This window comes from Dichomitus squalens (genome assembly GCF_000275845.1).
Source record: "Dichomitus squalens LYAD-421 SS1 unplaced genomic scaffold DICSQscaffold_16, whole genome shotgun sequence".
Taxonomy (NCBI): domain Eukaryota; kingdom Fungi; phylum Basidiomycota; class Agaricomycetes; order Polyporales; family Polyporaceae; genus Dichomitus; species Dichomitus squalens.
In genome coordinates, this window is record NW_006766898.1 from 484,814 (window position 1) to 511,480 (window position 26,667).

Sequence of the window (26,667 nt, forward strand, 5' to 3'; positions counted from 1 at the left end):
CGCCTCGCCGACCCGGATCAGCCTCCGTCTCCGTCTCCGCACACTCTCAACGGTAACTCTATAACTCGAGCGGTTCCAGCCAGGCCGCCTTCGACCATGTCCTCCTTCTTCTCCTTCTCCTCGTCGGCAGACCAGCCCGCCAAGGGCGAGACCATCACCCCAGACGTCACCTCCGGTCATCTCACCCATCTCACAGACGACCAACAGGCCGCCTTCGCCACTTTCAAAACCGTCCTCGCCAAGGCACAGCTCTACACTCCTCCCAGCGACCCGCACAGGCCACGCCCCAGTCACGATGACCCAACCTTACTGTCAGCTCCCAGTCTGCTATCTCGCTCCATAGCGATCCGCTCATATATCTTCCCTCATGTCCCTCCAGGCGGTTTCTGCGTGCACGTCGCTTCGATCCACAGAAGGCGATGAAACAGTTTGCCGACTCCGAGGCCTGGCGTGCGAAGAACAACGTCGAAACCCTCTACGCAACCTTTCCCGTAGATGAGTTCGAGACCGCCCGTCGGTACTACCCTCGTTGGACAGGTCGTCGAGACAAGGTACAGCCTCCGTCGTCATCGCATTCGTATAAACGGTATAGCACCAGCTGATACCCGCCCTACAGAATGGCCTGCCTCTCTACGTCTACCGCATTGGCTCCCTCACCTCTTCCCTACAGAAGGAACTCAACGCGGTGCCCCCCGAGCGTCGCTACCAGCGCATGTGAGCAGCTTCATCTCATGATCCGCCTTCCATCGCTCCACCTCTTACCACACCCTCATCGAGACTAGTACTAACACGCTCTCCGCGCCGTCGGCAGCATCGCGCTTTACGAGACCATGACGGGCTTTGTGCTCCCCCTGTGCAGCCACTTGCCTCGCCGCATCGAGCCCACTCCAGTCACGTCCGTCACGACCATCATCGACTTCACCGACGTCTCCCTGCCCCTCCTCTGGTCCCTCCGGTCACACCTTCAAGAGGCGTCGACGCTCGCCACGGCCAACTACCCGGAGACGCTGAGCACGATCGTCGTCGTGAACACTCCCTCCTTCTTCCCCACCGTCTGGGGATGGGTTAAGGTGCGTGCAGCGCGTCAATAACGTGCCCCGGGCGTCAGGCATACACTCATTGATCATTGCCGACAGCCGTGGTTCGACGAGGGCACTCGTCGCAAGGTCCATATCCTCGGCAAGGACGCCGGGCCCGCTCTATGTACTTTGATTGATCCCAAAGACCTCCCGAAGACATATGGTGGAGAGTTGGACTGGAAATTTGAGGATCAGCCTTCACTCGATGACGCTACCAAGGAGCTTATAGGCGAGATGCCCAAAGGTCCTGTTGTGTTCGAAGACGGCAAGGTTGTGCGCCCCAGCCCCCCCTCCGAGCCGCCGACAGCAAATGGCGATGTACCACCCTCCTAGCATTCAATGACACACGCTTGACTCGCAGGTGGTTCCAGCGTTCCTCTTGGAATTCTTGGTTGCATGGTTGCATTAGTCCATGTTACGATATACTATGTACTAGAAAGCTACATTTTGATGATTGGAGTCACAGCAAGGTCCGTCACAACATACAGTAAGCACGTACAGTATGATAGAACACGCACACGTACAGATAAATTATCACCTCTATACCCCCTCGTATAGTATTTACGGAGCCATATCGTCCTCGGGTTCTGCGGCGACGCCGTCTTCACTCCATATCTCTAAGAACTATGGGCAAAATATCAGCCAAAACGGCGGACAATCCCCCGTTGCTCGACTTACTCTAGCACATTGATCCCGGGCATCCTCACTGGTGACCACTGGAGCGGTAGCGAATGGAAGGGGCTCCCACGACAACGGTCGCTCATGTTTACGGGTCGCGGGCCTGTCTCCCACAGCGCTCTTCTTCCCGACCACGAATTTGGCGCATTTCCTGCAAGTGCTGTCAGCAGCGTAGTAACCAGCAGTGGATCTCGACTGACTCCTCAGACAGGCCGTAGAGCGTCTTGAGATGGGCCTTCAAGAGCATGACCATCGCCACAATGACCGAGCTGCGCAGTATTCCCATGTCGTGACAGCGAGCCGGAGGAAGAACAGCATGCGGAGGTTTAGACTGGGCTATCTGCAGCGTCCCCGTATCTACATCCATCGCCATCTCCGGCGCGACGGGGGCGACAGGCGTTTGCGGAAGATGGTCGGGGCCGTGTAATTGAGTGATCAAATGCGATGGCGAAAGAATCTCGACTAATTGCATCCCTGTCGTAGACAGAACCGATGTCAGGGATTTGGTCACCGTGAGGACTTCTTCCTGCGTCTTGTATTCAAAGGAGGCGAAGTTCTCGGACATGTACCGCGTGAAGTCGATATCATCCTAGTATTCTAAGTGGTAAGCTAGCCGATAAGAAACAAACATGCGAAGGCGGAGCAAACCTGTGAAGATTTCCCAAGCTCTACGTCGAATACCTTGACCAAGGCTCGGAGGAAGTCCTGTCGCGTGGCGCGCTTCTCACGGGCGAGCGTATACCATCTATGTAACAAAGCGGAAGGCGTTGGATTCAAGCGATACCCCTTGACGGCTCCTGCAGCGAGTCGTTTCTGGTAGTCGAAGGAGGCGCGCGCACTGTTAACATAACGAGCATTCAAGAGAGAAGTGTGTTTCGCATGGAGGATCGCGTGCAATGCGCTGGCCCTCGCGCTGAGATGGTGGTTTGGACTTGTCTCGAGGGCTACGATGACGGGGAACGATTGCAAAGGGTGAACCAAACCCTGTTTGATTGTGAAAGTGAGGATATCGACGGCAGCAGATTGTATCTGTGCGGTCTGCGACAGAGCGGCGTCGAGAATTGGTTCCAAATATCGCTGAACGATAACAGAGCTGACTCTGCACGGGTCGGTGAGCAACAACGCCGATGCTGAGAGGATCCTACTCACCCGGAGTCCGCAAAGCCATCAGTGTTTCCGATCAGCTCCTCCATGTTCACCTTGCCTGTGACCACCTTGCCTTTGGCGCTTGCTGAAGCTGCTCGCACTTTCAGGATTGCGGGTCAGGACGACGACCGACTGCACCATACCTTTCTCGTTGGCAGCATGCTTTGCCGCTTCCGTGACCAAGAAATCCTGCAATATCTTCAATAGACGGCCACGCGCTTCCTCGGACGACGATGAGAATATCGCGTCCATAATCTTCGCAGAGGGCTCTGCGGTCATTAAGGCAGGTTGCGCACGGAACAAGAAACCTGAGATGACCAGAGTTAGACGGTCCCATGTAGGCAGAGGAGCGAAGTGTACTCACCTAGACACTGCAGAATACGGCCTCTCAAGCCCTGATCCTGGTACTTGTCGTACAGTTTGAGAAGACACATATAGACGTGCTCTGTCACAGAGCCCTGGTTCATAACGGATATTAAACGCCCGTTCGCGACAACTGAGCACAACACCCATACCTTCGCAATCTTATCGATATCTTCCTTGTACTCTGTTAGACAAGGTATCGCGTCAGCGAGATTCTATAGGAGGATATCGATATCGCTCACTCTCTTCCTCGGAGCGAAGACGGTCGAAGTTACAATGTTCGCACAAGAGGGATGTGATGAAGAGCAATACGGTCAGAGTGCGTTGCTCAGGTGGAGCCAAGGTCTGAGCAGCGGGTTTCTGAATGCTCTGCTGCAGACGAGCTAGAAGGACGACCTCAATGACCAGCTGAACTAATATAAAGATAACGCACCATTGCACGATCGCAACAGCGCCACTAAGCGACTAAAGTCATGCGTAAGATAATGGACAGTGGCGCAAATGCACGCGACAGTCTCTTGCAAGCCCTGCATATCACTACAGGTCAGCATTGCCTCAAGCTAAGATGATGTTAGTTAACATACCAGCACACCGGCAGCAGCGGACGGCTTCAGAATCATCGGTTGGAGAGCGAGCTGTAGTTCCTGTCCAAACTTAGCCGCGGTCTTGGGCATGTGGGGGATAGACGCTCGGAAGATGCGAAGTAAGTAGTCTGATGTAGCCTGCTCCTCGGGCTACAATCATGAATTTAGTCAACAAATCAGTCACCATATCGACGAAAGCGGACTTACTGTGCCCGCATTCTTCAAGTAAGGAAGAAGGGTTGCTGCGTTCGACCCGGAAAGCACTGCCGGGTAAGCAGAGGTGAAGAGATAGATGGTTTGCACACAGTTCAATATGGTCTGCTATCGTGTCAGACCACCCGCTATGATTTTCAGTTATGAAGTACTCACGAAGCCTGGCAGGTCCGACGCATCGACCAGCCCGTCGATCAAAGTCTCACAGACCTCCACGTATCGCTGATGCAATGCAGACCTATCATGCTCCGGCTTGTCCGCCATGATGCGATGCAGGAGATCCTCGAGAGGAGATTGCTTATCCTTGAACTGAGCTGCGACACCCATGATGATTGCTACTTTAGTCAATAACTCCATTTTGCCATCTTGAGTGGACTTGACAGCTAGAACGGCATTCGTGAACCAAAGCTCCTCCATATTCTTCACGGCAAGGTCCTTGACTGTGTCGTCCTCATCAAGCATGCGAAGCACGATGCGGGTGCAAATATCGATGCGGGCGCTCCTATCTTCTGTGACACTATAGTATGCTTTGAGCAATTTGATGACTCGTTTGCGTACGCCCAAACCGGTGTCAGCTATACGATCGGCGATCTTCTGGTAGTAATCCGCAGCAAACCTAGGCGAGTCGACAATATACTTTCCGATGAGCTCTACAGCGGCATCGCGGACGGCAGGGGAGCTGTCCAGGAGATGATCCTCGATGCCTCTTCTAACGTTGGGCGCAGAGAGGATACTCGGATCGCTGGTGACGATCTGACCAAGCGCTTTCAGAGCTTTTGTCCTCATGAAGACCGGAGGAGCATCCAACGCTTGCAGTACCACCGCCAGTATCGGGTTGAACGAGTTCCTCAAGCTCTGACAAATGCCGATCTCCTCGGAGAGACGGTCGATCCTGGCGAGCTCCTCCTGTGAAGTACTGAAACATATGCCAGCGTTGAGCAACGTGGATCAGCGGCTTGTGAACAACTTACCCAAGTTCGAATATATCTCCAGATGGCTCATCCCAGATCTCCCGCATGGCGCCCTTCTCCTGCCTCGCAAGGGATTTTACCGCCTTGCGGTCTATATCGGCGTCTTCCGAAAGAAGCCTCTCGCAGTGTTGTAGGGTGAGTGCAAGTTCGTGCCCCCACATGACGGCGGTCAGTTCACGCGCGCTCTATGTACAGTTCAGGTATCACATAGAGAACGAGGAGGGATTGGCTCACATAGAATGCTTGGTCTTCGGAAGAGCGTCTGCACAGATTATTCTGAAGATCGCTATGTGCAGCGACTAGTTGCCGAAGCTTTTCGCCATCGAGCGAGCTCATAACCTGACAGCGATTAGCAAATCCACACTGACATCTCAACCTTCCCAGGACGTATTTACCTCGTCCAGAGGTGTGAGCCCCAACTCGCCCGAGTCTCGCTTGAACTTGAGCATGCTCGTCCGAAGGTGTGCAGCGATGACTCCTAGATGGTCAAGGGCAAGCGTCTTCACTGCGTTGTTGTCGTTCTGCGAAGTCGACTTGATGTCGTCCAACGAAGACACCTTGGGGACGAGTCAGTTCAAGCACAAACAACAGCATAGAATAGAGTATGAACGCGGGGAACCACGAACCATAAACTTGCATATCAGACCCAATATGAGACTAGCAGCAGGCCATTCAGGCCAGAACAAGACAGCGAGAAGATCCGAGATGAGATTGTCGAATATTGCGCGGTATTCAGCCTCATTCGAATTCTTCGTGGTCTTCGTCTTACCGGACCTGCAATGTTGATAAGTAGACATAACTTCGAGAACGCGCACAAGACAAAGTACCTTTGAGTCAAGAAGATGATGATCGTCTTCGCAGCTTTGGTCGCGGAATCCAGTCCTGATGCATACAGTCGAATCTCTTCCTTATCGTGCTCATCCAGCCAAGGCTCCTTCTGCGGCTTCTCGTTGAAGCTCTCCTGGCGTCGCAGGGCGAGCGCCTGCTCTCGCGCCTTGCGGATTGCCTGGGCCTCCACGCGCACGTCATGTGCGGATGTTTGTACGAGCTGCATGAGCAGAGCGGACACAGTCCGGATCGAACGACCATCCCGTAGTCTAGAGATTGTGAGACAGGAATAAGCTGCGACATCTGCCTACTGAAACGTACCGAAATTGACCAGCCCGCTGCTTCGTGTCGGAAAGCTTGATAAGAGATGACAAGATCTCCTCGATTATCCACGGCCTCTGGTCCTCGTGATTGGCGAAGATCTATTCGTGACGAGGTCAATCATGCTCGCACCTCAATACCTAACCTTTGCGGAAGAACTCACACTGCGGATCAATGCGAGAGCATCCAGCCTCAACGCCCTCATTGCCGTTTGTCCCAAGGCAGAAATCACGCCATTCGCAGAGGAACCCTTCTTGCTTCTGCCCTCACCCTCCGCCTCGACGACGAAGAATGGCCCGATAGCTATGTAAACGCCCTGTATGATGATGCTCTCGCTCATCGCCATGGTGTCTGCACATATGAGGTCGTTGATCCTAGGCAGGATAGACGAGACAGCTTGGAAAATCTCGGTGAGCAATTGACGAAGCATACTACTCGGAGACGCAGACAGCTGGATGAGCTCGCGAAGAAGACCGGGCAGCTGCACATCCGCCGGCGATGCCTCCACAAACGGGTAGAGGATCTTCACGAGGTGATTCTTAACGGTAGTGAGCGAGGCGGTGATGAGCTCCTCAGAGTACAACTACAGCAGGTGAGATGAGTCAATGAAACGACGCGGGGATCAGCACAATGTGCGTACCTGCTTCGGCAACCGATCGCTTCCAAGCAACGCAATACAGCAGTCTGCCGCCAACACACTGTCCCTTGCCAGTTCCAGCGTCCTTGTCAAGTTCTCCACGTCCTGCTCTGTCACGACTTGTTGTTCCGATGAGGGACCATCCACCTCCATAGCATCCCCATCACCAGCCTCTCCAGGAGACTGCGACTTCGAACGCCTGGTTTCTCCCTGTGCCTTCTTGCCGTTGGCAGCCTTCTTGGTCTTAGCTGTCTTCGTCGAGCTTGCGCCGCTGCCTGCTACCGAGGGGAAAGGATCTAGGTCCTCGCCAGCGCTGATGCTTCGCTCCAGCATCTTGAGAATACGCGAAAGCGTGGCCGTGTCGATGTCCGCCACCCGACCTCTAAACTTCGGCGTCCCTTGAGCGTGACCATTCGCGTCGCGCGAATTGAGTCGATGACGCTTGCTAGGACGCGCGGCCTTGGTGATGTGCGTGACGAGCTTCCGGACGAGATTGGGATGTAGCAGTGGTGGAGCACCAGGAACTGAAAGGGGCGAGAACCATTCCAGTGGAAGATCTTCGATCTCGATATCAGGCGGTAGTCCATCTTCAGCTTCGAAAATGTCCTCCAAGAGGGTAGCAAGCTTCTCTATGGGAGCTGCGTGAGAGCGTCGGAACCGTCAGCGTGGTAGAGTATATGCGCGAAAGTGCGTACCCCTCTCGTCTCTGTCACCAGTAGCTCTCTTAGCGGACGACTTGACGCCTGCACTACTCCTGCTGAAGGACAAAGATGTGGAGTCATCCTCGCTCCCAAAGCCTCCCAGATCGTCGTCATCGTCAGCAGACTTGACCCTCCCCTTCCCCTTCGTGCTCAAGCTCGTCGTAGTGATCACGACCTCTAAGCGCTCTTTCTTCTGAGACTTCGGGGTGTGATAAGCCTTCGGATGAGGAGGAACGGCGACATATGGCTGAGATCCAGATCCAGATGGAAAGCCTGAGCCGGAACTAGAAGACGAATGGAAAGAAGCAGGTTTGTGATTATTCGAGCCATGCGCCGGCGGAGTGTGAGGCTTCTTGTGTTTTGAGGGACTTGGGACGGCTATCTCGAAAGACGACTGCTTGCGATCAATCTGCGGTCGGGGTGGTGTTTGCCTGTACTGAGGTTGTTGCCGCTGCTGAGACTGGGAAGGGTACTGGTGTCGTGAGCGTGCCTGGGACTGCTGCGGCTGGTGCCGCTGTTGCTGAGCCTGGTGCGATTGCTGTTGCTGTGGGCGGGACTGTAGTGGAGACATAGAAGGCCTGACTGAGTCATTGACCTGCACTCGCTTCACCTTCGGAGATTCGAGATACTGCTCGACCTTGCGCTTCTTCGGAGTCGCCTTCAAGTGGTCAGGCTCCGGCGGAGCGATCTCGAGCGGGTCTGGGCTGCCAAGATCTACAAGAGGAATGTCTGCGAGCGGTATGGGCGCTGAACGCGACTGCTGACTGGGAGGCGGTGGCTCATACAGCGCAGTGGATGGCTGTTGGTGATACCGTACGGGTTGGGGATGAGACGCGGTAGCCACACGCGGTGGTGGCTGAACGGGCGTCTGGTTAAGGAAGTTACTGAAAAACGCAGGTGAGTCTTTTGGCTGGTAGACTTGACGGATGGGCTTAGGTGGTGCAGGACCAAGGGCGCCTGCAAGCGAGGAAGAGGAGGCGGATATTCCAGGGGGCGGAGGGGTGGGGTAGGACGCTGACGGGGATGTATGCTGGATCACGGACTGCGCGAAAGGAGTTGTCTGGTATGTAGAGTGGCGGGACTGGATTGGAGGCCATTGTGGAGGCGCTTGGTAGTTCGCGTACATTCTGCTGCATGTTTCAGTTTCGGCGAATGATGCATTGTAATAAGGATGGACACTGACGGTCCCTGTCCAGCTAAATGGTACACGACTTCCTCCCTCGTTTTCTCCACATACGATGCAGCATATGACGATTGCTGGGGATTCATGAGGTGAGCAAACTCCTGGGAATACTCCGGGTACTGGGGGAATCGGGACTGGTGGTAGGAGGCATTGGAGGGAACCGAGGCGTAAGGCTGGATGTAGGACGGCGGAGCAGCAGATATAGAGAGGTTCCCTAAGTGCCTTGCGACTAAAGAGCAATTTTGTGAGCATATATGCAGCGAAAAAGAGGGTCTCACTGACCATGGTTAGCAGGAGTCGCGGAGCCATACGGATACTGGGCGAGGAGTTGGTGAGACTCCTGGACGGCGTCGGTGGCAAGATTGTGCTGGGGAGTGTCAGGGATCTCGTATCGCCTCGGCTGATAGTGCTGATTGGGGTGATATGGATGACCGTTCATCGATGTCGGGGCGACGAGGAGAGCTGCAGCAGGTTGGGGACACACTTGAATTCCACAACGCGACCAGTCGCTCATAAACGCCCATCCCGACGCGCCTCTGTCGCGTACAGGTCACGACCCAGTCACACTCCCTCGCCCATTCCGCCTTTTTGAGCCACCTCCCCGTCTGTGCCACTTCTCCAAACTTCGAGGTACGAACGAGCACTCGCTTACGCACAAGAAAAACAAGTCCTCGATGCTATGAGTAACGCACATCAACACGAGGTCCATGCCATTACAAGAATCGACAGCCAACCACTGCTTCCTACTACGGCGACAGAAAAAGTCACAAAATATCAGTATCAAATAAGTAAGCTCCAAACAACACAGAGAACACTAGTCATTACTGAGGTCGTAAGCATCTCGTAACATTTCGTAAAGGTCGTTAAAGCTACCGCTTCGCCTCACCCGCGCCAGCACCATCCCTCCGGTGCTGGAAGCCATGCCCCGCCTTGTTCTTCACATCACTCCAGAATGTATTCCAATCGTGCCCTCGGTGCGGGCCCTGCTCGCTCTGACTGGTCACTGAAGGGGTCGACAGCGGGAGACCGTCAGTCTCCCTCGGGTTCTGCACGAACGCTTCCTGCTGGGCAGCGTTCACCCGCTCGATCGCCTTGATGAGCGAAGGCGTCGCAGGCACGGGGGAGAACACCGGCGCGGTGAGCGTCTGCGATGAAGCCGTGCCCGCTTGCGAAAGCGCGATAGACGATGATTGGTGCTTGAGACTGTGCCTGCGGATGAAGTCTGGTGTCCATTTATCTCTACCATGGCGGTCTGTCCGGACAGCCGTGACGTCTTGTTCGTCTTCCGACAGTGGATCTTCCTTGGCCCTCTTCGCAACTCCCTTGGAGCCTTTCGTTGGCTGCTCCTCCGTGAGCGTCGCCATGGAATCTGACCTTGTCGGTGACCTAACGAAGGGCGGGACTGCCTTCTTGAGATCCTCGTCCTCAGAGTCGGACGCGCTATACGGATCAAGCGGATCGAACTTGACAACTTCCCTGGTCCGCTGGCGACCCTTTACACCTGGCCTACGCTCCTTCCGCAAGTACTCCTGCGGAGGCGTGAACGGACGCGGCTTGTCGTCGCGGAGAGTGTGAGGGGCCGAAAGCGACTGCTTCTTGTATAATTTGAGCGGAGAGTCAGGAATAGGCTTCTTGAGGTCGGCATCAGTAGGAAAGACGATGTCCTTGTCAATGGGGTCCAGGCCGCTTTTATGGCCGAAGTGACGAGCCCAGAATGACTGTAGGGGGCGGAATTGTCCAGCGCGATCGTGACCGCTAGGGAGGGTTGCAGTGTAGTCCGCAAGATAGCTATCCCATTTCTATGGACGCGATGTTAGAAGCGCATTGCGTCTGTCACGAAATACGCACCTCGTCTGGGTTCTCCCCTAGCTTCCTCTTCAATAACCAGTCCGTGGTGACGCCGATCAGGACGAAGAGACAAAATGCCGCACTGATCCCCTTCTCCTGCACTGTCCCCCAATTGCTTCCGTCTTTGAGCCAGAGCCGATCCCAGACCTCGATCCAAGACGAGATGTGGGCAAGAAGCGCGATGGACTGGACGGTGCCAAATGCGCCAACGGAAGCCATAGCAAGTCGGACGAAAGTGTGCTGAGTGCGAGCTATGGGTAGCAGACACATGATGAGACCTATAGGCGTGAATATCGCGACGAGGATAAGGCGGGTGAGGAGCGAGGGGTGGAGGATGACGGAAAAGGCGAGAGCGAAGGTAGAGCTACAATACAGAGCGGTCAATATGAAGGCATGCCATATGTTGAACGGGAGAGACGCACTATCCCGCAATGCCGGCAAATGCAAGGGTCACAATTCGCCACCTCGCAGATAGGAGGGCACTAGCGATCGCTGCGAGCAACCATACAGCGAGGAAAGCGCCGGAGCTGAGTGCTTTCGATGAAGCTGAGACATTAGGGATGAGAAGGGCGAGAAAGGTGGTCAAATGGACTGCACGTTGTTAGTCTGTGGGCTGATTGGGTAGGCGGGTGAAACATACCTCCGAAGACGAAGCCTAAGGCAATGCCACCTAAGCCACCCTCTAGTCTGAAGACCTTCTTGAGCAAAACCTCAGCATGCTGAATCCTTGTCGCCTCGGGCGGCTGAAGTGCGTCATAACGGGGTGCGAACGCCCGTGTGCGATCCAAGGTGAGAAACGCGCCGGCAAAAGTCAAAAGCAGGGAGAGGAAGAAGAGGGGCAGGGTATAAGCGAGCAGGAAGGAAGAGGAGGGCAAGAGAGAAGCGAGAGTGAGTAGCGACTGAGTGGACATGACGAACGAGAAAGGCGTTGGAGGCAGAAGGGGCAAGTAGCGGAGGTTGTGGGGTAATTGAAGTCGTGAGGATTGGGTATCGTCGTAAAAGTCGTCTGAAGTTGCTCTGCGAGCGACAAGAACGCGGTCGCTGAGGGCACAAGTAACCCCGCCTGGAGAGATGGAGGGGGTCGCGTCGGGTAGCTCGAGAGATAAGGGCGGCGAGGAGGGCAGGTCGAGGTCGACGGCAACTTGCAAGACGGAACGACAAGCGCTGGTGGGCTGATCAGAGCAGAATCGCCTCAGGCGCTCAACGCGGGAAACCTCGAGCGCCTAAGGGATGTGGCCGCGGGGAATGCCGATGCGGCCGATCTCACACCGCTGATTTTTTCGGTGCAGGCTCTGGACGTTGGTCTCATCGAGCGTCCGACTCTTGCTTGCCCATGCTTTCTAACACTCTCACTGCTCCCCGCGTATATCGTAACAACCACGAGAGAGCGCATTCTTGATACCCTCCCAAAATGCCCAAAATCGCAGCCCTTCATGGCATCTCAAACATTTACTCAAAGCACAAGCCTCCCGGGCATGCAACCCCTCGCAAACGGGCCCACAAGCGCGAGCATGCCTGGGTCGACGTCTCCGACGACGATCTCGAGGTGAAATCATCAAAGAAGCTCTCTTCCAAGGGCACCAATAAATCCGACCATGGGCCTCGCAAGAAAGCTCGTCTGTCTGCTCCTCCTGGACCCTCTTTTAAGGAGTCGCTTCACCAACAGCGCAAACAGCTTCCTATATACTCTGGTATGTCACAATGATACAAATGAAATATTCTCGTCTGAGCTTATATCTATTACGGTAATGCATAGGCAAGGACGCCGTCGTCGATATGATTCGTGAAAACGATGTCACTGTCCTCATCGGCGAGACTGGTTCAGGCAAGACAACTCGTGAGTCTCGAGCGCCCACTTCACCCGAAGACATGTCGCAAGTCCTCACTCGCCCCGGTGCTATCAATCAGAGGTTCCACAGTACTTGCTCGAGGCTGGACTCTCCGGTTCTGGCATGATCGCAATTACCCAGCCCCGCAAAGTCGCTGCTACATCCCTTGCCTCTCGCGTTGCGTCCGAACAATCCACGTCTGTCGGCTCTCTCGTCGGCTACTCCGTTCGTTTCGACGAGGCCTGTTCTTCCGACACCCGCATCAAGTATGTCACCGACGGTATGCTCGTACGTGAGCTGCTCGGAGATCCTCTCCTCTCTCGCTATAGCGTCGTCATCGTCGACGAGGCACATGAACGTACCCTTCGCACCGATCTCCTCCTTGCCAATCTCAAGACACTTTTGCGGACACGCAATGCGCCTACCTCTGCGGTCCGTGAAGGGGCCAAGGGTAAGGGCAAGGAAAGGGCTTCCGAGAAGCTCAACCCCCTCAAGGTCGTGATCATGAGTGCAACGCTTGAAGCCGAAAAGTTCAGCAAGTTCTTTGGCGGGTGCGTACATACCCTACTCACCTTCGACCCCCCTTACCCCTTCCCCCGGCTCCCTTCCATGCTTCTATCACGCGTCCCCCGTCCATGCCGACTCAGCTCCCGGCTAATCTCTCGGGTCTAGTGCGCAGGTCGTGTACGTGAAGGGTCGACAACACCCGGTCACAATTTACCACACCAAGACGAGTCAGCCGGATTATGTAGATGCTGCCTTTCGGACGTTCTTCCAGATACACACCGATCGGCCCTCTGGGGATGTCCTCATATTTCTGCCGGGTCAGGAGGATATCGAGTCTTTAGAAAAGTCCATACAGTTATACGCCAATCAGCTACCTAAGGACGCCTCGGGGGTGAGTCTGCTCCGCTGATCAGTATTGTCAAGCAGCCATTGACTTCGCTTGTCATGTGCGTTATGTGCTACGCTCGGTTAATACGCTAACATCAGGTACTCGTTTGTCCTATGTATGCGGCGTTACCGCCCAGTCAGCAAACCAAGATATTTTCACCTACGCCAGCCGGTATGCGCAAATGCATCTTAGCGACAAACATCGCTGAGACGTCTATCACCATCCCTGGGGTCAAGTACGTGATAGACACCGGCAAATGCAAAGAGAAGCGATATCTTGCCAAGCATACCGGCACAGGTGACTAAGTTTTCCCATACACGCGTGTCATATGTGTCTGTAGCTCACCGCCGCGGTCGCAGGTTTTGATACTCTGTTGACAAGAGACATCACTCAGTCGTCCGCCGTACAGAGAGCAGGCCGTGCAGGCCGCGAGGCAAGTCCCATCTGCCCGACCTCCTCCCACTGATTGTCATATTATATGCAGGGCAAAGGCTTCTGTTTCAGATTGTACACCGAGGAAGCCTTCAACGCGCTCCCCATCACAGCCGAACCTGAAATTCTTCGGTGCACGCTAACCTCGAGCGTCCTGCAGCTCCGGTGCCTTTCCCAAAACCTCGAGGAACTGGACCTCATGGACACGCCCGAGGAATCGTCCATCGCATTCGCCCTGATAGCCCTCGTGCTCCTCGGCGCGCTCGACAACCGCAGATCACTGACGCCCCTCGGGCGCAAAATGGCGGCGTTCCCGCTCGAGCCGCCCCTCGCCCGCGCGCTGCTCGCGGCCCCCGAGCTCGGCTGCACGTCCGAGGTGCTCGCGATCGTCTCGGTGCTCTCCTCGTCCTCGAGCCTCTTCGTGAACTCGCACGACGCACGGGACGCCGCGGCCGACGCGCGCCGCAAGTTCCGGCACCCCTCCGGGGACCACCTCACGATCCTGAACGTCGTGCGCGCGTACGAGGACGTCGCGGGGGCCGAGAGCAAGGCGGGGCGGCGGGACTGGTGTCGCAAGATGTTTCTGAACGAGCGCTGTCTTGCCGAGGCCGTGAACATCCGCGCGCAGCTGCGCGACGTGTGCGAGCGGCAGCAGATCGACTGGCGGGTCGGCGTCGGCGACAGCCAAGGGGCCGAGAGCGCCATCCTGCGCGCGATGGTGCAGGGGCTGGTGCAGAACACGGCATTCTTGCAGCCGGACGGGTCCTACAAGCAGGTCATGGGCCACACTGTGAGTGGCTTGGTGCAATCGCCTCGCGCTGCCATTTTCTGATTGACGTTTGTCCCCCTCGCTGCTACCTTCAGATCTTGAAAATCCACCCAAGCTCGTCGCTTGTAGATAAGAAAGTGCCGGCGATTATATACGACGAGCTCGTACGTCATCCCCATCTTGTTCGTGACCGCTGCCCAGGCTAAGCTCGCAGTGGCGATGCGCAGGTATACACCACACACATCTACGCCCGGGGAGTGTCCGCCGTACCGAGGAACTTCATCGCCGAGGTTCCGTTGTTGAAGCAGCGGACACGCTGAAGCCGGCCTCCGTCGGTCCGCCGCAGAGTCAGCAGGGCTTTGAATGCGATAGCCACAGTCGTTTGGACACGCCATCTATTCCTGTTCACAGCGCATCCACTCTGTTCGCCGGATTTCGATTGAGGCGCACATGGCTCGCTCGTGCTACACCCGACCTCATCGCGCAATAGATAGCGTCATATGGACACGTGGGATACGCAACTTCTCATCTTAACCCGCCGTCAGAGTGAAGCGTACCAAACAAAGTTGCGAGCATACAGTGCCTGCCGATTGACGCAGCCGGCAAGCACTAGGATACATTTCGCAGTTTGACGGGTTACATTCGCCGCCGTTCTGTTGGTTCGCGGAGTGCCAGACCATTTGCGGAACCATAAAAGTTGCATAACACGATAAGGCAGTCCAAAAGACGACTCACTTCCCGCAGACGCGAGATTTCCGGGAAGGCGCAGCAGGGTCGATGTTTTCAGTGGCTCTCAACGGGCATGTCGTGAGACTCATCCGCACGCCGTCCTCATCCTACTATCAATACATCATCTCAAGACTTCTACGAATACTCGTTGCCCTTTAGGTTGCGATCTACGGTGATCGGAGGCCTGGGAAGGGCTCCACTGGGCACTCCTTGGAGATTAGATTCGTTTCTACCTTCGTTTCGAGGACTTGGAGGCTACACAACTGGCATGTACATGGTCGATCCAGATTTTGGCTCAGAGAGGACGGAAGAGCTCGCGCCAGCGAATGTAATTCAGTGTCCCGAGAACCTGTAATACGCACGGACTCGAGGAACGCCCGAGTCCTTCGGGGAATCCATGCCGATCGCAGCTAGCCCCCCTCCGTCGTCTGTCCTCTATATACCTCCTCAAACCCCACCGCTCGAGACCCAATCTGGCGGAAGATTGTCACATCCCTTTAGCTTTTATTATTATTATTATTATTATTTTCTTGTCTTATACCAAACATAGCTACAGGGTACGGTAGGTATGTAAGTAAGCGTGTTATCCGAGATTGACATCCCTTTAGCAACGGGCCCCAGAGTATGGCTACAGAGTTAGATCGAGCGCTTGTTTCTAATACTTAATGTTCGGCTGTGGACCTGCCACACATCGCCGTCCCGGTGCTGCACACACGCCGCACCGAAAACTGTCTCCCTTGTCGGCTCCCACCACGGTTACCACGGAAGGCCCACCTGCTCCGACAAGGTCCGACAGCAGATCCACAATCTACTCGCACGTCTAGCACGCCGCGCGCACGTTCATCTCGTGGGACATGCTATTACGCAGCTAGTACTGCCCAATCAACATGAATACCCGTGGTGGATGCACTTCGCGCGTAAACAGGGCCGCTTTTGTGCGGAACTTTCATTTCGCAGCATCGTTTATTGGAGGTACATGCGCTCTCCGCTCCAATTCTTGTCATTCCCAGGTTATGTTCGTACCATCCGCAGCCGCAGGGAATCCGCCTTCGGGTCCACTATGGCTCGATAGGCCAGTTTTCGCGTTATGTCCTGCAGTCTGAGCTGATCGACAGCGTCGGGTGTGGGCTTCATCGCTCCACATCCTGCTGGTCGGTCTGCGCCCTCGTGCCTCATTACGCAAGTATCCTGCATGGCACTTGACCCATTTCTTCCGGACCGAGGCCTTGCGCGGAAAGCGGCCACGACTGCCCTTGTGGGGTGAGCGGTTTTATGCGCTATGTAGCCCGTGTCTAGATTCCTGGATCTTGAGAGACGAGGTCAGAGAGGTCATTTTACGATCTGTGTCATAGCGATCGCAGGGTCGATTGACGTGCTCGCTACCAGTGTGTGAACCAGCCCGTCCGTTCGAATTGGACTGCTTGGCCAGGTGTTGACCCGTGACAAAAACACCCGGACTTTGTAGTTATCAGATACCGGGTAGATTGGAGCATGTCGATCTGAGCGCCTACGATGCTGGTGATCGCAAGGAACAGCTGTACCTGGGGCTGACTAAGTACTGTACAAGCACATAGATAATACCCGGCGATCGGGGTGTTCAATGAACGAGATCTTCTTGATCGAACGAGGTCAGGGCCCTGGGACAAATATTCGATAGACACGACGATGCTGTGCACCGGCGCGCATGGCGAAGGCGGACGAGGGCGGCGCTCGCGATCGTTCGATATGGCTGCAGAAAACTCGGAGATTTGAGTGGGGGATGGCGACGTTAACGCGGAGCGGCGAAGAGTGTGAGATAGAGACGAAGCGCTTATGAGAGGCGACCGGGTTCGGAGGGCAAGTGCAGGGATGCATAGCTGAGGCGGACGCGCGCTGGAACAGGCCAGGTTACACCCGCAGTGAGCCCGATTCGAGCGGCGTGCTTGAGTACGGATGCATGCATGTCGGTTCAATTGTGATGCGGTCTGCGCTGACGGTGGCTGTTCGCAAATCGGCGAGCGTGGCAGGTTACGCACGAATGGAGTGTTCAAGGACAAAATACATAGGAGGATGCAGCCCGAGGGGAGAGTGGACTTCGAATCGGGGAGCAGTTCGAACGGCACGGCTGGGCAAGTCGACACGTGGGAATATGCGAATGACTCGAGGATGAGTTGAGTGATGGCGCAGGGTGGACTGCGGGGCCGTCTGAGGAGTCAGAGAAGGTCGAGGTTGGCGACGTCCGACAAGGGCGGGGAATGGTAGGTGAGGTAGAGATGGGAGAAGGACGTCGTTGTATATACATAGCAAGGCCAGAGGAAGGGCAAATAGACTGATTGCAACAGGCTCAACGTTCTCGAAGCGGGGAATGTGGGCGCGAGAGGGTGTTGGCCGGGGTTGACGCAGGCTGCACGGCTGCCCCGGGCAACCCATCTCAGATCAGAGGCCCGCCCCCCGCCCACGTAAGCCCCTCAGCGTCAGCGGATCTCCTCTCTGCCCGGCATTCCGCCGCATCCCTGCCCCCGCCCGTCGCCATTCTACCCTGCTCGACGTCGCAGGCGGTGTGCGTGTGCCTTGCAAAGCCTAATCGACGGGAACAGAGTGGTGGGGCCAACGAAGACCGGAAAACGGGAGTGCGAAGACGGTGCGAGAACTTGGCACTCGCAGCACTAGTAGGCGCCCAAGTGCCGCGTAAGATGGGAGTAGGCGCCCAAGTGCCCCGTAAGATGGGAAGTTTATATAAGTCCACACGCCCTTGGTCGGCTCTGGTCGCCCTCGCTTGACTGGTCCTGCCTCCGCCGTCGGCCTCTGCCACCACTATATAGCCCTCTCCGTTCCTAGAAGGCAACCCGCAGTTCTCTCGCGGTCCTTACTCCCCCTCTCACTATGGCGGCCAACTCGCCAGAACCCTCTTCTATCAACGAGAAGGCCGACACCACGCAGGCCCCATCCGTTCCCGCCCCTGCACCCGTCAAGAAGGGCTTCTTCTCTCGCAAGCCAAAGAACCTCGACTCAGCTGTCTCTCACGAAAAGCATAGCCAGGATGCCGTCGTCGAGGGCGCGGGCACTACTCCCGTAAAGCAGCTTCAGCCAGCTTCCTTCTTATCCCTCTTCAGGTCTCGTCCTCCTCTCCTACAGTCCCATCCTCTCCTTATTAACCTGCTCCTACCAGGTTTTCGACCAAGTTCGAGCTTATAATCGATGTCATTGGTTTGGTAGCAGCAGCCGCTGCCGGGGCTTCCCAGGTCCGTCCCCCCTCTTTTTAATTTCTGTCCTTCCGACTATCGCTCACGCCCCCGTCTGTTCCATTCATACAGCCGCTCATGTCCCTCCTCTTCGGTCGTCTCACCCAGGACTTCGTCACCTTTGGCACAGACGTTATCAATGCCCAGAATGGCGTTGCGGGTGCCGCAGAGGACTTGCCCATAGCTGCTGCCCACTTCAAGCATTCCGCTGCTCTCAACGCGTCCTACCTCGTATATATCGGTAAGCGTCTCTTTTCGCCCGCTCTTCTCCCGGTTTGGTATCTTACGTTGTTCCCGTCAGGTATCGGCATGTTCGTCTGCACCTACACTTACATGGTCGTCTGGGTCTACACTGGAGAGGTCAATGCGAAACGTCTGCGTGAGGCGTACCTTCGTGCCGTCCTCCGTCAAGACATCGCCTTCTTCGATAACGTCGGCGCTGGTGAGGTTGCTACGCGTATCCAGACCGACACCCGTACGTCGTTTCGTGAAGCTTTCTCCGCCACGGTTGGCGCTGACTCTCGCCCGCTTCACAGATTTGGTCCAGCAGGGAACCTCTGAGAAGGTCGCTCTCGTGGTCAACTTCCTGGCTGCCTTCGTGACTGGTTTCGTCCTCGCCTACGTCCGCTCTTGGCGTCTCGCCCTTGCCATGTCCTCTATGCTGCCATGTATCGCCATCGCCGGCGGTGTCATGAACAGGTTCATCTCAAAGTACATGCAATTGTCTCTCCAGCACGTCGCCGAGGGTGGCACTCTGGCCGAAGAGGTCATATCTACCGTCCGTACAGCGCAGGCTTTCGGCACTCAGACGATCCTCGCCGACATCTACGACTCTCACGTCACGAAGTCCCGCCTCGTTGACCTCAGGGCTGCGATCTGGCATGGTGCCGGTCTCTCGTTCTTTTTCTTCGTTATCTATGGCGGCTACGGTCTTGCGTTCAGCTTTGGTGTCACGCTCATTAACCGTGGCGAAGGTACGTCTATTCAGCGAGGTGTCTATTACGAGTCAGCGGTGTTCACCTCGTCCCCCAGCCAATGCCGGTGAAATCGTCAATGTTATCTTCGCTATCCTCATCGGTTCCTTCTCTCTCGCCCTTCTCGCCCCCGAGATGCAGGCGATCACCCAGGCTCGCGGTGCCGCCGCTAAACTGTACGAGACGATCGACCGCGTTCCTTCAATCGACTCCGCGTCTCCCGACGGCCTCAAGCCCGAGAAATGCATCGGCGAGATCACGCTCGAGCACGTCGACTTCAACTACCCCTCTCGCCCCGGTGTGCCCATCGTCAAGGACCTCTCCATCACCTTCCCTGCGGGCAAGACCACCGCGCTTGTCGGCGCCTCTGGTTCTGGAAAGTCAACCGTTATTTCTCTCGTGGAGCGGTTCTACGACCCCCTTGCGGGCGTCGTTAAACTCGACGGCGTGAACGTCAAGGACCTGAACGTCCGATGGCTCCGTTCGCAGATCGGCCTCGTCTCCCAGGAGCCCACGCTTTTCGCGACCACCATCAAGGGCAACGTCGCGCACGGGCTGATCGGCACCCCCCACGAGCACGCGCCGGAGGAGGAGCAGTTCAAGCTCATCAAGGAGGCGTGCGTCAAGGCCAACGCCGACGGCTTCATCTCCAAGCTGCCCCTCGGCTACGACACCATGGTCGGCGAGCGCGGCTTCCTCCTCTCTGGCGGCCAGAAGCAACGCATCGCCATCGCGCGCGCCATCGTCTCCGACCCGCGCATCCTCCTGCTCGACGAGGCGACGTCCGCGCTGGACACGCAGTCCGAGGGCGTCGTGCAGAACGCGCTGGACAAGGCCGCGCACGGGCGCACGACGATCACGATCGCGCACCGGCTCTCGACGATCAAGGACGCGGACTGCATCTACGTCATGGGCAACGGCCTCATCCTCGAGTCCGGCACGCACAACGAGCTGCTGCGCGACGAGAACGGGCCCTACGCGCGTCTCGTCGCCGCGCAGAAGCTCCGCGACGCGCGCGAGAAGCGCACCCTCGATAGCGACAGCGACACGGCCGCGTCTGCCGAGGAGGACGACGCCGCGGCGATCGAGAAGCAGGCCGCGGAGGAGGTCCCGCTCGAGCGGTCCAAGTCGGGCCGCTCGCTCGCCTCGGAGATCCTCGAGCAGAAGCAGAAGGAGCGCGCGACGGAGGAGAAGGACTACTCGCTGTACTACATCTTCAAGCGCATGGGCTACATCAACCGCGACGTGTGGAAGCAGTACCTCTTCGGGATCATCGCCGCCGTCTGCAACGGCGCGACGTACCCCTCGTACGGCATCGTCTTCGCCAAGGGCATCAATACGTTCTCGGAGACGAACAACCACCAAAGGCGGCACGACGGCGACCGCGACGCGCTCTACTTCTTCATCATCGCCCTCCTGTCCATGGTCGCCGTCGGGCTGCAGAACTATCTGTTCGCGTCGTCCGCGGCCGAGCTCACGGCGAAGCTGCGCTCGCTCTCCTTCCGCGCCATCCTCCGCCAGGACATCGAGTTCTTCGACAAGGACGAGAACAACACGGGGCAGCTCACGTCGACGCTGAGCGACAACCCGCAGAAGATCAACGGTCTCGCGGGCATCACGCTGGGTGCTATCGTGCAGAGCGCCTCGACGCTCATCATCGGCTACATCATCGGCCTCTCGTTCAACTGGCAGGTCGGTCTCGTCGGCATCGCGTGCACGCCCGTCCTCGTCTCGGCTGGATACATCCGTCTCGTACGTCGAAGCAGCATTCGTGTCCTTGTTTCATTCCAGCTAACTTCATTTTGTGCAGCGTGTCGTCGTGCTCAAGGACCAGCAGAACAAGAAGGCGCACGAGGCGTCCGCCCAGATCGCCTGCGAGGCCGCCGGGGCCATCCGGACCGTCGCGTCGCTCACCCGCGAGGACGACTGCTGCCGCCTCTACAGCGAGTCTCTGGAAGAGCCCCTCCGTCGTTCGAACCGCACGGCCATCTACAGCAACGGCATATTCTCCCTCTCGCAGTCGATGGCCTTCTTCGTCATCGCCCTCGTCTTCTGGTACGGCTCCAACCTCGTCGCCGACTTCAAGCGCTCCACCTTCCAGTTCTTCGTCGGTCTTATGGTGCGTCTTTGTTCGACATCTCTCCATTTTTTACTCTTGAACTGATCATGTTTTTCCTCTTCACAGTCGACGACCTTCTCGGCTATCCAGGCCGGCAACGTGTTCTCGTTCGTCCCCGATATCTCCTCGGCCAAGTCAGCGGGGTCGGATGTCATCAGGCTGCTCGACTCCAGGCCCGAGATCGACGCCGAGTCGACTGAGGGTGACGTCCCCAAGAACGTGCAGGGCCGCATCCGGTTCGAGAACGTCCACTTCCGCTACCCGACCCGCCCCGGTGTCCGCGTGCTCCGCGACCTCAACCTCACCGTCGAGCCCGGTACATATGCCGCTCTCGTCGGCGCCAGTGGCTGCGGTAAGAGTACGACGATCCAGCTCATCGAGCGTTTCTACGATCCGCTCGCTGGCGCCGTCTACCTCGACGAGCAGCCGATCACGAAGTACAACGTCTCCGAGTACCGCAAGAACATCGCGCTCGTGTCCCAGGAGCCCACGCTGTACGCCGGCACCGTCCGATTCAACATCCTCCTCGGGGCGACGAAGCCCAGGGAGGAGGTCACGCAGGAGGAGCTCGAGGAGGCGTGCCGCAACGCGAACATCCTCGAGTTCATCAAGTCGCTGCCCGACGGTTTCGACACCCAGGTCGGTGGTAAGGGTTCGCAGCTGTCTGGCGGCCAGAAGCAGCGTATCGCCATCGCCCGTGCTCTCCTCCGCAACCCGAAGGTGCTCCTGCTCGACGAGGCGACGTCTGCGCTCGACTCGACCTCGGAGAAGGTCGTACAAGAGGCGCTCGACCAGGCCGCGAAGGGCCGGACAACAATCGCCATCGCGCATCGACTATCCACCATCCAAAATGCTGATATCATGTGCGTATTCTCGTCGTCGCTGTCTTTGATCGATACTGACCCTGGTCGTCCAGTTACTTCATTAAAGACGGTGCTGTCAGCGAATCTGGTACACATGACGAGCTCCTCGCGCTCAAGGGCGGCTACTATGAGTTCGTGCAACTACAAGCATTGAGCAAGAAGTAGAGAGCGCCGCCACGCATTCGTTTTCCCTTCGTTATCGCATTATGTTCGTAATCCATACCTAGAACGTGACGAGACAACTGTGCGCTATGACTGGCGTGTACGTATATTTACCTTAATACCCCTCATTGCGCCCATTTCCACTAGTCATCCCTCCATCCACCAGCAGTCGTCGGATATCGGCGACGCTGCCCCTTGCTTTGTCCGATACATCGTCGCACCTCCCGCAGCCTCGCCGTATCTCCCCATTTCAGCGTTATGACCCTCACGATGCAGTGTTTTCTCAAGGACGTTCCTCGCTCGGTCTTGTGGGTTACGTGTCGTGCAGCTGTGTAGCACACTGAGCAATACAGTCTTCCATTCAATCAATCGGAATATCATGGTGTCGTTGCTACTTGCACATGGAGGTAGGTGCCGATGTTCGGATGTTTTGTGTAGGCCTCTTGAGGTAGCTGGAAATAATTGACTGGAACGGCGAAGCCCAATACATGAGCGGGAGGAGCGTGGATTTGAAAGGAGGAAATGACACTATCGTAAGCAGGAAGCGAAGATACAAACCCACCATTCAGGGTGCTTCCCTACTGCAGGAGAGCCTCTCCACTGAACGACAGATACGAGTGCATTAAGGGGTTGGTAAGGCACGGGACAAGTCACTGAAGTCCATAGAGGCCGACCCTCTCTCATGTAGAGTCTCGATGCATGCGCTCCTACTCAATACCTTTCACGCATGACAGCAACAAACTGTTATAACCGTCGAAAGTTGCGCTATTCAAGGTTTTGTATAAAAGTCAAGATTAGAACAAAGTAAAATGTTGCAATTGTCATCTGGCAGGGAACTGTATCAAGTACTATCGACAATAGCTAGCTAACATACATGAATACCTGGGAGAGACAGATGATGGTCAGGAGTACAACAAGAAATCTAAGCAACTCGATGGTATTCATGCTCCGTAAGAAGCTGCACGTCTCACTCTTGGCTTTCGAGAGCTCCCCCTGCCCGTCTCTGACGTCGTGCGCGTGCGAGTAGTCTTGGATGCTGTACCAGCAGCGACTACCCTCGCACCTCCCCTACCCTTCCCCCGTGCAGTCGCTTTCTCCGCTGCTCGGTCTTTCTGCCTCTTCTCCTCCGCTACACGCACCTCTTCCTCCCTCTTCTTCACCAGCCGCTCGCTGCGTCTCCTGCCTTCCGAGGGAGACCGTGCACACTCAAGCACTCGATCATCCTTCGTGGCCGCCTGCTGTACGCGAGCACGTCCAGAACGGAAACGCTTGGCCATCCGGGATTCAGCGTCCGGATTCGGCTCGGACGACGGACGTTTCCTCGACTCCTGTTTTGGGCGATCCGATGTGTGAGATGGGACGAGGGGTGGAGTATGACTGGATTGCAGATGATGCGATGGCGGTCTTGAAGCGGGAGGGGTAAAACCATCTTCGCGCGGCGAGCGGAGAACGTGTACGAATCGATTGTCTCGTTCCAATGTGTGCGTCTGGAGGAAGGTAGCCCAATACACATCAAGATGCTCTGGATTAGACCACTTATCCTGATCTCTGCCCTTCCACCTGTCGCCAGAGCTGAGGAAGTCTGCGACGGTGTTGATCCACTCCCCGAGATGCTTACTGCCGAATTCGATAGTCGAGGTATACGATCGAAACATGACGTTCATCACCTTGGCGCCCCCTCCTCGCACAATACCAGGCCCGAAGGGCATCCGCTCGTCGAAAAATTCAGCGACGAACTTTCGGAGTTCCTCCAGAGTTAGGTTGTGAGGTTGATACATCAGGGCGCACCATAGGACGACATAGAAGAGAGCTTCCATGTCGTCTTGGAAGGTGTGCTTGAGCTCGTAGTCGTCGGGTCTCAGCATCCGTCTCGAAAGGTATCGCCATGTGCCCTAGGTGATTTCCGCTTAAGAATCTAGTCTGACCAAGCGAGAGTACAAGGTGACTTACAGCACGCCCCACTTCGCGAGCCTCGCCAACATCATCCACTTTGCATGATACCTCCCAATCGATCAAGTATCCTTTTCGAATCGGGTGGTCGGGATGCTTGACCAAGATGATATTACCGACGCTCAAGTCCCTATGGATGCGGGAGTCCTTCGCGAACGCGTCCCTCATGGCTAGGTGACATTGAGCAAACTTGCCTCCGGGAAGCGGGGTATGCTGACGTACCAATATATACATCATAACCTGCATGGAGAAGCTCTTCTGCACCACGGAGACGTGAGACGCCGTATCCGACGGTCCCCAGGACTACACGATAGTGGCGTCTCCTGGAGATGTGAACCTTGCGTTGATTCACTTGGCACAACCAAGACGCCGATCGTACTCTATCCGTCGAGGTCCTTTGGTAGTCCCTGGCTGGTCAACGTCAGTCAGTCAACGAAGGGGTAGAAGATGATCGAACCGTACCAGTGGGTCGCTCGGACGAGTGAGTTGACTCGCAAACATCGCCGTGCCAGGCCAGCAACGGGACGTGGCGCACTCCAAGATCGTTGAGGCGCTGCAGGGTATGAGCTTCCAATTCTTCCACTGCAGTCAGACGCCAAGTGTCCTTGAGGAACGCGACCGAGCGCGTGACCACATCCACGGCCCAATAGCCTCTTGTGCCCCGTCCAACCAAAGTGAGTGGCGAAATGACTGGGCGGGAGACGAGGTAGCGACGCGTAGTGTCCATGCTGGCCGGCAAATCCTGGCGTAGAATGTCGATGGTATAGACATGTCCTGGGGAATAATGCTCCCGGACGGCCTCTTCGATGGCCGGATCGTCGAGTTCAAGTTGGGCGCGAACCTCAATTCTGAGGGCGTTTAGGAAGAGTGATTGCTCGTTGGGCGGGGCGAGCTGCACAGAGGTGTCATGGCCACGACCTGCGTTTGACGTCTGAGAAAAACGCCATAGGAATTCGCATAACGTCTCGGGATATTTTCGAATGTCGAAGGCCTCAGTGACCACGCAACCTGACCGATCCCAACGGAGAAGTCGCGCGGAAGAGCCAGACAGGGAAATGGAGAAGAGAAAGGTTCGGAATTGTCGAGCAAGAATTTCAGTCACAAATGCGACATGCTGTCCGAGGGTATGGATGGCATTGACAGGATCATCTTCCACAAGACGTAGAAACTCATGAGAGTCGCGCAATTCGTCATTGATGTTCGAAGGCGGGTCGATGAAGAAATCGTCCATGGGGTCCGGCTTCATGTCTATGAATAGCTCGGCGTAGCCCAGCTCGACGCGAGACTCGAAGGAGGAGTTATGAACGGCTGCTACATTATCGGAAGCGTAGCAGCAGATCCCGGGTTTCATGAAGCCCGGTTCCCTAGGATGTAGACTGCGTGTGGCAGCGACCTCGAAAACAAATCCAGGACAGCGAGCTTGCTTGGGTGTGCATTTGTTCAGAGCAGGAAGCTACCCATTTCAGACAATGAAACGACAGATGCGAAATAGAGACACTCACCAAACGGCTACACATTTCGTCGAATGCGGCCCAACGCACGGGCACATCCTTGAAAGCATTCCTGCTCCGAGCTTTCCCGCTCTTGTTTTCCTGAGAGCTCAAGGGTAAAAAGGTATCAAGAAAGTCGTCAGGAGGCATGGGACCCAGTAGATGGTCTAGACAGTCGCTGAGATGCTGGTTATTGCGCTCCATAGCAGAGCTGGGGTCTAAGCCACGTGTGCGAGACAAAGTGGAGTCGAGAGCCATAGGAACATCATAGACGCACGACTGAGTAGCCATCTCATCGGGGAGCAAGCCAACAGTTCCGACAGCGAGTGGCGGGGGAGGACGAGAGCGGCGATGGGGAACGAGGTGTGTGGCTTTGGACAAGCTGCAGTTCGGAGTCAAGCGCTCGAACACCCGAGCGTCGACCTTGGGTGCTCTAATTAGCGCTTCGGACTACCGACTCAACACAGGGCTGCCAGCTGTCTGATCCACTCAATGTGCTTACCCATAATAACGACGTATAGTCACCGAATGCATTCAGGTAAGATATTTGCATCACACGCAAGCCCCGCTGCCAGTCGGTCCACGGTACAAGTATATATGGTCGTGCGAGTGACCAATGGTGTACAGGGGTACTTAAGAATGTTAGTCGTCGCGGGACCACACTACACAGCACCTGACGAGC

The 26,667-nt window shown here is 56.2% G+C and overlaps 6 protein-coding genes across 6 annotated transcripts; 3 read left to right on the forward strand and 3 right to left on the reverse strand.

The window, feature by feature from the left end:
• Window positions 1-96: 96 nt before the first annotated feature.
• Window positions 97-1,412, forward strand: DICSQDRAFT_147501 (CRAL/TRIO domain-containing protein; the record flags this gene model as incomplete). Its single annotated transcript, XM_007366211.1, has 5 exons — window positions 97-311; window positions 380-551; window positions 617-714; window positions 812-1,070; window positions 1,137-1,412. The coding sequence occupies 5 exons, from the start codon at window positions 97-99 to the stop codon at window positions 1,410-1,412; spliced, it is 1,020 nt and encodes a 339-aa protein (XP_007366273.1).
• A 228-nt stretch (window positions 1,413-1,640) lies between these two features.
• DICSQDRAFT_170603 (uncharacterized protein) lies at window positions 1,641-9,143 on the reverse strand (the record flags this gene model as incomplete). The annotated part of the gene is made up of 24 exons (XM_007366212.1): window positions 1,641-1,703; window positions 1,758-1,908; window positions 1,958-2,346; window positions 2,406-2,856; window positions 2,907-2,994; window positions 3,047-3,211; window positions 3,268-3,361; window positions 3,419-3,450; window positions 3,509-3,649; window positions 3,700-3,793; window positions 3,851-4,000; window positions 4,058-4,168; window positions 4,220-4,979; window positions 5,035-5,219; window positions 5,269-5,373; window positions 5,430-5,591; window positions 5,661-5,808; window positions 5,862-6,131; window positions 6,184-6,284; window positions 6,347-6,766; window positions 6,824-7,458; window positions 7,516-8,648; window positions 8,705-8,933; window positions 8,987-9,143. The coding sequence occupies 24 exons, from the start codon at window positions 9,141-9,143 to the stop codon at window positions 1,641-1,643; spliced, it is 6,234 nt and encodes a 2,077-aa protein (XP_007366274.1).
• Window positions 9,144-9,364: 221 nt separating this feature from the next.
• Window positions 9,365-11,617, reverse strand: DICSQDRAFT_87134 (uncharacterized protein). Its single transcript, XM_007366213.1, has 4 exons — window positions 11,193-11,617; window positions 10,975-11,143; window positions 10,553-10,916; window positions 9,365-10,503 (listed from the first exon to the last, which is right to left on the reverse strand). Exons 1-4 carry the CDS (start codon window positions 11,461-11,463, stop codon window positions 9,574-9,576), a joined length of 1,734 nt encoding a protein of 577 aa, XP_007366275.1. The 5' UTR covers window positions 11,464-11,617; the 3' UTR covers window positions 9,365-9,573.
• A 297-nt stretch (window positions 11,618-11,914) lies between these two features.
• Window positions 11,915-15,527, forward strand: DICSQDRAFT_87137 (P-loop containing nucleoside triphosphate hydrolase protein). The gene is made up of 9 exons (XM_007366214.1): window positions 11,915-12,243; window positions 12,309-12,389; window positions 12,461-12,932; window positions 13,054-13,279; window positions 13,375-13,573; window positions 13,636-13,709; window positions 13,761-14,498; window positions 14,573-14,641; window positions 14,705-15,527. Exons 1-9 carry the CDS (start codon window positions 11,964-11,966, stop codon window positions 14,795-14,797), a joined length of 2,232 nt encoding a protein of 743 aa, XP_007366276.1. The 5' UTR covers window positions 11,915-11,963; the 3' UTR covers window positions 14,798-15,527.
• A 2,457-nt stretch (window positions 15,528-17,984) lies between these two features.
• On the forward strand, window positions 17,985-22,910 carry DICSQDRAFT_137001 (P-loop containing nucleoside triphosphate hydrolase protein). Its single transcript, XM_007366215.1, has 9 exons — window positions 17,985-18,298; window positions 18,355-18,427; window positions 18,500-18,668; window positions 18,729-18,902; window positions 18,964-19,401; window positions 19,460-21,153; window positions 21,212-21,520; window positions 21,587-22,383; window positions 22,437-22,910. Exons 1-9 carry the CDS (start codon window positions 18,069-18,071, stop codon window positions 22,546-22,548), a joined length of 3,996 nt encoding a protein of 1,331 aa, XP_007366277.1. The 5' UTR covers window positions 17,985-18,068; the 3' UTR covers window positions 22,549-22,910.
• A 422-nt stretch (window positions 22,911-23,332) lies between these two features.
• DICSQDRAFT_137002 (uncharacterized protein) lies at window positions 23,333-26,355 on the reverse strand. The gene is made up of 5 exons (XM_007366216.1): window positions 25,998-26,355; window positions 24,958-25,948; window positions 24,718-24,906; window positions 24,496-24,665; window positions 23,333-24,437 (listed from the first exon to the last, which is right to left on the reverse strand). Exons 1-5 carry the CDS (start codon window positions 26,274-26,276, stop codon window positions 23,487-23,489), a joined length of 2,580 nt encoding a protein of 859 aa, XP_007366278.1. The 5' UTR covers window positions 26,277-26,355; the 3' UTR covers window positions 23,333-23,486.
• Between the last annotated feature and the right edge of the window lie 312 nt (window positions 26,356-26,667).

Bases quoted from the DNA above. Each gene is read 5' to 3' on its own strand.
- DICSQDRAFT_87134 (XM_007366213.1), bottom strand. From the start codon at position 11,463: ATGTCCACTCAGTCGCTACTCACTCTCGCTTCTCTCTTGCCCTCCTCT. The intron at 11,144-11,192 runs GTATGTTTCACC...AACAACGTGCAG, and splicing joins CTTAGGCTTCGTCTTCGGAG to TCCATTTGACCACCTTTCTC. The intron at 10,917-10,974 runs GTGCGTCTCTCC...TCTGTATTGTAG, and splicing joins TTTGCCGGCATTGCGGGATA to CTCTACCTTCGCTCTCGCCT.
- DICSQDRAFT_87137 (XM_007366214.1), top strand. From the start codon at position 11,964: ATGCCCAAAATCGCAGCCCTTCATGGCATCTCAAACATTTACTCAAAG. The intron at 13,280-13,374 runs GTGAGTCTGCTC...CGCTAACATCAG, and splicing joins TACCTAAGGACGCCTCGGGG to GTACTCGTTTGTCCTATGTA. The intron at 14,499-14,572 runs GTGAGTGGCTTG...TGCTACCTTCAG, and splicing joins AGCAGGTCATGGGCCACACT to ATCTTGAAAATCCACCCAAG.
- DICSQDRAFT_137001 (XM_007366215.1), top strand. From the start codon at position 18,069: ATGGCGGCCAACTCGCCAGAACCCTCTTCTATCAACGAGAAGGCCGAC. The intron at 21,154-21,211 runs GTACGTCGAAGC...CATTTTGTGCAG, and splicing joins CGGCTGGATACATCCGTCTC to CGTGTCGTCGTGCTCAAGGA. The intron at 22,384-22,436 runs GTGCGTATTCTC...CTGGTCGTCCAG, and splicing joins ATCCAAAATGCTGATATCAT to TTACTTCATTAAAGACGGTG.
- DICSQDRAFT_137002 (XM_007366216.1), bottom strand. From the start codon at position 26,276: ATGGCTACTCAGTCGTGCGTCTATGATGTTCCTATGGCTCTCGACTCC. The intron at 25,949-25,997 runs GTGAGTGTCTCT...TGAAATGGGTAG, and splicing joins ACGAAATGTGTAGCCGTTTG to CTTCCTGCTCTGAACAAATG. The intron at 24,438-24,495 runs GTAAGTCACCTT...GAAATCACCTAG, and splicing joins CTCGCGAAGTGGGGCGTGCT to GGCACATGGCGATACCTTTC.